Genomic DNA, 9,497 nt, shown 5'->3' with positions numbered 1-9,497 from the left:
GGGAGGTACAGGTCCCACGCGCACAGGTACCCAGAGTACAGGGAGGTACAGGTCCCACGCACACAGGTACCCAGAGTACAGGGAGGTACAGGTCCCATGCGCACAGGTACCCAGAGTACAGGGAGGTACAGGACGCACGCGCACAGGTACCCAGAGTACAGGGAGGTACAGGTCCCACGCGCACAGGTACCCAGAGTACAGGGAGGTACAGGTCCCACGCGCACAGGTACCCAGAGTACAGGGAGGTACAGGACGCACGCACACAGGTACCCAGAGTACAGGGAGGTACAGGACATTCCCATTGGGAACACAGAAACAGTCAACAGATATAGAGAGTAATACTGCTGAGGACATGCTGTTATTACCTGGCTGCAGATATATAGAGAGAGTGGATGGTATGAGGGGGGAGTCGGGGGACCATAGCCTCATTTTCTCAGTCGACTCAAAAAAACGGCATCTACTATCTCACTGTGAACACATTTAGATTGAGTATCGTGAGCAGAGTGTACAGACGCCTATGTAGGCATATCATGTGGAGGCGAGCAATGAGAGGAAAGCGGAGAGGAGCTCAGAGAGTTGAGTAAATGAGATGAAAGAGAGGAGAGAGAGAGAGAGAGAGAGAGAGAGAGAGAGAGAGAGTAATCGCTGTGTGTTTGCATGTGCAATACGATAGAGCGTCGCTTGACATGTGCAATTTATATCCATCCATCCGTCCAAGAGACAGGAGTAAAGGGTAAAAGCTGGAGAAGGAGGAAGACTTTTCAACTTACGCACACAGGAGGCTGTCTGCTCACCCAGGGCCTGAAGATCTGCCTCCAGCTGTCTTCATAGGCGTTGTGAGGGGTGAGGGGTCAGATCAAGGAAATTTAAACCCGACAGTACGCGGATGTGAGGTCGCTGGCAAGCGAGATGGATGAGCTGCTCTCACCTCGGCCAGCAGGACTCGACGGGAACAGGGCAGCTTAATAAGGTTCACTGACACACCGCTGTGGAACACCAGACTCCCCGATCGCCCCCCGTGCTTCTTCAGATGATGGCTGGTGCAGGGCTGGACAGAGGCAACGTGCTTCTTCACATGATGGCTGGTGCAGGGCTGGACAGAGGCAACGTGCTTCTTCACATGATGGCTGGTGCAGGGCTGGACAGAGACAACGTGCTTCTTCAGATGGTGGCTGGTGCAGGGCTGGACAGAGGCAACGTGCTTCTTCAGATGATGGCTGGTGCAGGGCTGGACAGAGGCAACCACAGAGCAACAAGATGAGAGGAGGCTCAACTCTAGACGAGTGCTTCTCAACTGTTCGAGCCTAATGAGTGGATGTCCCGCCTAAAAGGCTCATTAGTCCAATCAGAGCTCATTATTTTCACCAGTTTCCCTTTCCGTTTTGACCACGTTTCCCCTGCAGGAAGTACAGATGGGTATAGTGGGAGCGTTTTCAAATTGCGACTAGTCAAAGTGCCACAAGCTGAAATGACTCGGAGTGGAGTAAACAATGAACAGACAATGAACTCAAAAGCAACACAGTGAATCACTGAAAGAATCAATCAGTCAATAAAATAACAACTTTGTACAAACTCGATAATATAAAATGATTTTTTTGGTGAGGAAGATTGTGCTGATATATTGATGAGATGCTGTTATTCAGGAATAGACTGATATTGATAATATTGATATTGATAAGAATCATTGAGCAAAATTACATTGATATTGATGGTTCTATTGTCGAAGATTATATTGATATCATTAGGGGCTAGTTTGCAGTTCACATCCATTTTGAATGGCTGACTATATCAATCTTGGATTATATGAGATTGTTTTGCCACCACTGTAAATAAACCTACACTATATAATTATTGTTAAAGAAAAAACAAACAAACAAACAAAAAATTCTGGCCACTGAGATATTCAGATGGCTGGTGAAGTTTTGATCCCTGAAGGCACTGTGGCTGTTGAACCAATACGAGGGACCAGCCGAACAGCATTTTGGTAAACAAACCATGTCACTGCAATGGCAATGGAACCCTATATAGAGTCTGCATTTGAGCGTCTGACTCTAGCCGGCTGAGCGTGTTTACAATTTAAAAACTGTGACAGTTCACACAACTTTGCATATTATACATCAAACTCTTGAGCTAATTCTGCTCTCACTCAGAATGTCAAAATATAAGCGATGTGATGTATACTTTTTGAGATATTAACGTTTGTTTGGCACAACTCATACTAGTTAACTGCCACGGGGTTACGCATTTCTGGGTGGCAGTGACGTCACGCTGATTTGTCAGCTCTGCACGGTGATGATGATGATGATGACGATGAGGATGCTAATGGACACTTCATTATAGAACTATAAGCACAATATCATAATGATAAAATGTCTCTATTTGCATGTGTGAGTCAGAGAAGTAATGGTGTTTAATCAGTGGACATTGTGGAACATCTGCCTCCCCCGCTTCTCAAATCAAATGACATTATGTTCATGCATACATTCTATGTCAACAGTAACCATAACTGTCCTTACGTGTCATGATGCTTACTGTAGTTGATGAACAGCACATATACAGTATTACAGTATGCTGTCTTAGCTTAGCTCAAACGTAGTATGACCACTGCTCCCGCAGGTCTCTCCTTAACTGTAACACATACTGTTCACAGACTGCAGTGGCCTGTTAGTGGCGACTGTAAACAGCACTGCATCCGACGATGATGAGGATGATATAGAGCTATAACCACACTATCATTATATGATCAAATGATCTCCCTTTGCAACTAATTGTATTTAATCAGTGGACGTTATGGAACAGCTGCGTCCCCGGCTTCTCAAATCGAATGACATTATGTTCATGCATAATGTACATTCTATGTCAACATATGTAACCATAACTATCCTTATGTAACTATCCCCAATATTATGCTTGTTGTGTAAACCATGAACTGGCCAACCAAGACAACTGGATGCCTAAAATAAACCTAATAAGAGAGCCAAAGTCACGTCCACTTCCTGCTTCAGCATACGAACGAGCGTCTGGCTGAAGACAGGGGTCTGAAGCCACACTCACTTCTTTTTTGTGACATCACTGATCACTGATGATGTCACAGTGGGATTTATGACATCACTGATGATGTCACACATCACTGGGATTTATGACATCACTGATGATGTCACAGTGGGATTTATGACATCACTGATGATGTCACACATCACTGGGATTTATGACATCACTGATGATGTCACAGTGGGATTTATGACATCACAGTGGGACAGACAGACAAACAGAGACAGAGCCCTAGCTCCCATTTACATCAGAATCACAATCACTTTTATTGGCACAGTATGCAAGTTACATACGAGGAATTTGTCTTAGTGTCTGTATGCAGCGTAGCGGTCACATCAATACACAGGGATAAGAAGTAGGAAGATAACTAAAGACAATCGCAAAGTTGCAAGTGCAATCAAATCGAGTAAATATATACAATATGTAGATGAGTGGTGAAGTGTTCTGTGGATGATAAATATGAATTTACGTTGAATTTACATGAGATTTACAGACTGAGTTAAATAGATGTTAAATAGGCAGTGGATTTACATGAATTTACATACATTACATTACATTAATAGGCAGTGGATATACATAATTTATATACTGATGATGATGATGGTGATTATGTATTAGAATGCATTTCTCCATTGTTGAATGATAGTGTTATTGAATTTGTACTAAATTATTTGTTAATTAGCCTATTGTAGACATTAACCCCACTTAGTTTGTGTGTGGTGCTGATGGACAGCTCCTTTTATCGTTCAAATAAAAAGTGCTCTGAGAACACTTTGGCCTGCTACTCTTTATGGGCAGATTGTTCGCCTTGAGTCAGTGGGAAAAGGCTGGGATCCATCTACTGCAGTAGAGCAGCAGTCTCTACTGTATCATTATTGAATTCTAACAGCACCAGTTTTAAGGGTGCACCGCCAGGCCACGCCACTGGGAGTATTCATGCACGCGCGCGCATGAATACTCCCAGTGGCTCTCTCTCTCTCTCCTCTCTCTCTCCTCTCTCTCTCTCTCTCTCTCTCTCTCTCTCTCTCTCTCTCTCTCTCTCTCTCTCTCTCTCCTCTCTCTCTCTCTCTCTCTCTCTCTCTCTCTCTCTCTCTCTCTCTCTCTCTCTCTCTCTCTCTCGAGCTGCGTACCCCTCCTTCAGCACAGTGGCGCGCGCGCTCTCTCTCTCTCTCTCTCTCTCAATTCAATTCAATTCAATTAAATCTCTCTCTCTCTCTCTCTCTCTCTCTGGCTCTCTTCCGCTTTTGTTGTCCTGACGTCAGCGACGAGCGAGCAAAGCGAGCCCCTACCGGAGCTACCGGGAGGCAGTAGCGAGTAGTAGCGAGTCCCCCGCCAGCCGCGCGCCCAGGAGGAGCTAAACGGAGGAAGAAGCCAGGTCCAGTCCAGTGTGTGTGTGTGTGCGCGTGTGTGAGAGCGTCGCGAGGGAAGAGAAGAGAAGCGCGAGCAGGAACCAAACGATGCTGCTCACCGCCGCCGCCGCCCAGTAACGTTACCGTCAAGAAGAAGACACGAGAAGGAGAAGAAGAGAGGCCCCGGGGGGGACTGTGTCTGTGTGTGTACCGTGATTTACCCACAACACACCGTCAAATAACACGAAGACAACGGACGGAACGGACGGACGCAGAGACCACGGTAACATTAAGCTAACACATTCCGCAAACAAGCGACGGAGACTTCGACTCTTGGCTGGTTTTTCGTGCTGTGAATCAAACCGAGTGGATTTTTAACGTTCATTTTTAATGCTTTAACGGTTTGAACGAGCGCGAGAGAGAGAGAGGGAGCTGCCCAGAGAGAGAGAGAGAGAGAGGCGTTGAGGGATAGCCGAAGAGAAACGGGGGGGAAATAAAAACAAGAAAGGAAATTGGATTTGGCAAACTGCTGCTGCGTCTCCACGCCCAAAGTCTCTTTGCAGCGAACCTTTTTAAATCTTGTCACCATTTTTTTCCCGGGAAGTCTCGGTGCCGGTTCCGCCACCAAGCTGTGTTCTCTAACCATGGGATGTACTCTGAGCGCGGAGGAGAGGGCGGCTCTGGACCGGAGCAAAGCCATCGAGAAGAACCTCAAGGAGGACGGCATGACCGCGGCCAAAGACGTCAAACTGCTGCTGCTCGGTAAGACAGAGACGCTGGTTCAATTCCCTACCCAACCCAAGGCCTTAGAGCCACGGCCCATCTGCCTCATGATTGTGATCATAAATGATAACCAATCAAATATATATCTATAGGCTGTAACCACCACCAGTAACATGAGATGGGCCTATATTGACACACAGAAAGTGGATTTTGCCTTGTTAAAACACCATATAGACTTCATATTACATAATTTTGACTATGCCTATATATGCATTTATGACATACGGTATTAAGCTGTAGCCTATGTGTCAGGTGAGTCAACTGTTCAAATAAATAGGTTGGTAAGTTGTGTTCCCCTCCATCATCAAAGCTGCACAAGTGCAGGTGGTAGTGCCTGCCAGAGAAAAATGTCAGTGTGCAAGATGACCGGGCACACGGTGCAGGTTAACGTATTTGGGTGGCAGATAAACAAGATGACCAGGCACACAGTGCAGGTTAACATATTGTGGTGGCAGATAAACAAGATGACCAGGCACACAGTGCAGGTTAACATATTGTGGTGGCAGATAAACAAGATGACCAGGCACACAGTGCAGGTTAACGTATTTGGGTGGCAGATAAACAAGATGACCAGGCACACAGTGCAGGTTAACGCATTGGGGTGGCAGATAAACAAGATGACCAGGCACACAGTGCAGGTTAACGTATTGGTTTGGAGATAAACAAGATGACCAGGCACACAGTGTAGGTTAACACATTGGGTTGGAGATAAACAAGATGACCAGGCACACAGTGCAGGTTAACGTATTGGTTTGGAGATAAACAAGATGACCAGGCACACAGTGTAGGTTAACACATTGGGTGGCAGATAAACAAGATGACCAGGCACACAGTGCAGGTTAACATATTGGGTTGGAGATAAACAAGATGACCAGGCACACAGTGCAGGTTAACACATTGGGTTGGAGATAAACAAGATGACCAGGCACACAGTGCAGGTTAACACATTGGGTTGGAGATAAACAAGATGACCAGGCACACAGTGCAGGTTAACGTATTGGGGTGGCAGATAAACAAGATGACCAGGCACACAGTGCAGGTTAACGCATTGGGGTGGCAGATAAACAAGATGACCAGGCACACAGTGCAGGTTAACGTATTGGGTTGGAGATAAACAAGATGACCAGGCACACAGTGCAGGTTAACGCATTGGTTTGGAGATAAACAAGATGACCAGGCACACAGTGTAGGTTAACACATTGGGTTGGAGATAAACAAGATGACCAGGCACACAGTGCAGGTTAACGTATTTGGGTGGCAGATAAACAAGATGACCAGGCACACAGTGCAGGTTAACGTATTTGGGTGGCAGATAAACAAGATGACCAGGCACACAGTGCAGGTTAACACATTGGGTGGCAGATAAACAAGATGACCAGGCACACAGTGCAGGTTAACGTATTTGGGTGGCAGATAAACAAGATGACCAGGCACACAGTGCAGGTTAACGTATTGGGTTGGAGATAAACAAGATGACCAGGCACACAGTGCAGGTTAACACATTGGGTGGCAGATAAACAAGATGACCAGGCACACAGTGCAGGTTAACGTATTGGTTTGGAGATAAACAAGATGACCAGGCACACAGTGTAGGTTAACACATTGGGTTGGAGATAAACAAGATGACCAGGCACACAGTAGGGTTGTAGCGGTACTAAATTTCTGTTTCGGTGCCGGTACCAATTTGTATTTCGATACTTTCGATACTTTTCGATACTTTTTGTAAAAAAAAAAGTGAAACTGTCCAATGTCAAGATTTGGCTTTATTTTAAGAGTTTGGGAACAATTACACCAATAAATTGGTGTGGCATTTAAATGCTGAACAAAACAAACCTTTTGAGCAGTGAGAATACCGGTAAGTAAAATAAAGTAATGCCAGTGAAAATAAAATGACCATAAAACACTAGCCTATAGCAGCAAAAACTCAGAGAAACACCAATAACAACAATAAATAAATAATTGGTGGCATTTAAATTCTGTCTAACTTTTACTTGTCAAATAAGTACACACTCAGTAACATAACACAAATCTTTTGAACAGTGGGAAATGGGAATAAGTAAAATAAATAATAATATAATAAAACACTATAGCAGCAGAAACTCAAATCTTTTTTTCTTCAACAAGCAGCATGGCTTCATATTCCCATTCTGTCCCCCAGCCTACTCAGTCTAAACCCTAGTTCTCCTATGGGTGGTAGACAGACTCACTGTTTGGCTGACTCTCAGTTTACTCACTCAGTCCCTCCCATCCCAATGTCTTCTTCAGGTTCCTAGCCAAGAAAACGAGGGTGTCAACATGTTCCTCGGTCAGTCTAGATCTTGTTGGACTGCAGATATTCCCAGAAGTACTGAAAACACGTTCAGATGCACAGCTTGATGCTGGAATACAGAGATATTGTCTAGCAAACTGAGCTAAGATGGGCAGGTCTGTCTGGTGTTGCTTCCACCATGCCAGGGGATCCTCTGCAGGGCTGATGTCTCTAAATTGTTTATACTCAGTAATCTCAACTTCCAGTTTAGCACTTCTTGTCATGGGTGGGGCATTCAGGCAGTATTACTCACAGTTTACATCTAACGTTATGTAGGCTACTTTCACGCATACTTCAGTCAGGGTTATCGACAGTCCATATTATTGCCTCTGCACGTTTCCCGACGCTACAGTGAGCGCTCGTTAACTAACGTTACTGCGGAGTCCGCTGTTAGTACAGCGGAGTCCGCTGTAACGTTAGTACAGCGGAGTCCGCTGTAACGTTAGTTAACGTTAGTTAACGAGCGCATTTTCTCACTGTAGCGTCGGGAAACGTGCAGAGGCAATAATATGGACTGTCGATAACCCTGACTGAAGTATGCGTGAAAGTAGCCTACATAACGTTAGATGTAAACTGTGAAAGGGCACAGCTGCTGCTACTAACTGGGCTGGGAGAGGCTTTGTGTTTAGCCATAGCCTACTTTGCTAGTTTGCTTTTAATGTGCGCGGGTCTGCTCAGTGCTCAGCTGCTTTTTTTCCTCAAACTCTTTTCCTCACCGCTTGACATGTGGATATGACGTCACTCACTCCAGCGCATTTCTTAAAGAGACAGGCTCATATTGACCATTATCAGTCATAGCAGCGGTCGGAAAAGTACCGGGTCTTTTTAAATCTTAGTATAGAACCTGTTCTACAGCAATAGTACCGCGGTTCGGGGGTAGTACCGGTAGTACCTACATCCCTAGCACACAGTGCAGGTTAACGTATTTGGGTGGCAGATAAACAAGATGACCAGGCACACAGTGCAGGTTAACACATTGGGTGGCAGATAAACAAGATGACCAGGCACACAGTGCAGGTTAACGTATTTGGGTGGCAGATAAACAAGATGACCAGGCACACAGTGCAGGTTAACACATTTGGGTGGCAGATAAACAAGATGACCAGGCACACAGTGTAGGTTAACGCATTTGGGTGGCAGATAAACAAGATGACCAGGCACACAGTGCAGGTTAACGCATTTGGGTGGCAGATAAACAAGATGACCAGGCACACAGTGTAGGTTAACGCATTTGGGTGGCAGATAAACAAGATGACCAGGCACACAGTGCAGGTTAACACATTGGGTGGCAGATAAACAAGATGACCAGGCACACAGTGCAGGTTAACGCATTTGGGTGGCAGATAAACAAGATGACCAGGCACACAGTGTAGGTTAACGCATTTGGGTGGCAGATAAACAAGATGACCAGGCACACAGTGCAGGTTAACACATTGGGTGGCAGATAAACAAGATGACCAGGCACACAGTGCAGGTTAACGCATTGGGGTGGCAGATAAACAAGATGACCAGGCACACAGTGCAGGTTAACGTATTGGTTTGGAGATAAACAAGATGACCAGGCACACAGTGCAGGTTAACGCATTTGGGTGGCAGATAAACAAGATGACCAGGCACACAGTGCAGGTTAACACATTGGGTGGCAGATAAACAAGATGACCAGGCACACAGTGCAGGTTAACGTATTGGGTTGGAGATAAACAAGATGACCAGGCACACAGTGCAGGTTAACACATTGGGTTGGAGATAAACAAGATGACCAGGCACACAGTGCAGGTTAACACATTGGGTTGGAGATAAACAAGATGACCAGGCACACAGTGCAGGTTAACGCATTTGGGTGGCAGATAAACAAGATGACCAGGCACACAGTGCAGGTTAACGTATTGGTTTGGAGATAAACAAGATGACCAGGCACACAGTGCAGGTTAACGCATTGGGGTGGCAGATAAACAAGATGACCAGGCACACAGTGCAGGTTAACACATTGGGTTGGAGATAAACAA

At 45.5% G+C, this 9,497-nt stretch overlaps 1 protein-coding gene across 2 annotated transcripts in view; it reads left to right on the top strand.

Annotated features, from left to right (window-relative positions):
- Positions 1-4,488: 4,488 nt before the first annotated feature.
- The window catches only part of gnao1a (guanine nucleotide binding protein (G protein), alpha activating activity polypeptide O, a), a gene marked incomplete at its 3' end in the record, with an annotated part of 167,293 nt that continues 162,284 nt past the window's right edge, over positions 4,489-9,497 (top strand). For both annotated transcript variants that reach the window (XM_083655104.1, XM_083655103.1), the window contains exon 1: positions 4,489-5,162. In XM_083655104.1, coding sequence (XP_083511230.1) covers positions 5,045-5,162 — 118 coding nt within the window. In that variant the 5' untranslated portion in view covers positions 4,489-5,044. The remainder of the gene's footprint in view (positions 5,163-9,497) is intronic.

The sequence above is a fragment of the Poromitra crassiceps genome (genome assembly GCF_964638095.1).
Source record: "Poromitra crassiceps genome assembly, chromosome: 18".
Lineage (NCBI taxonomy): Eukaryota > Metazoa > Chordata > Actinopteri > Beryciformes > Melamphaidae > Poromitra > Poromitra crassiceps.
This window is presented reverse-complemented; position numbering and strand designations above follow the sequence as displayed.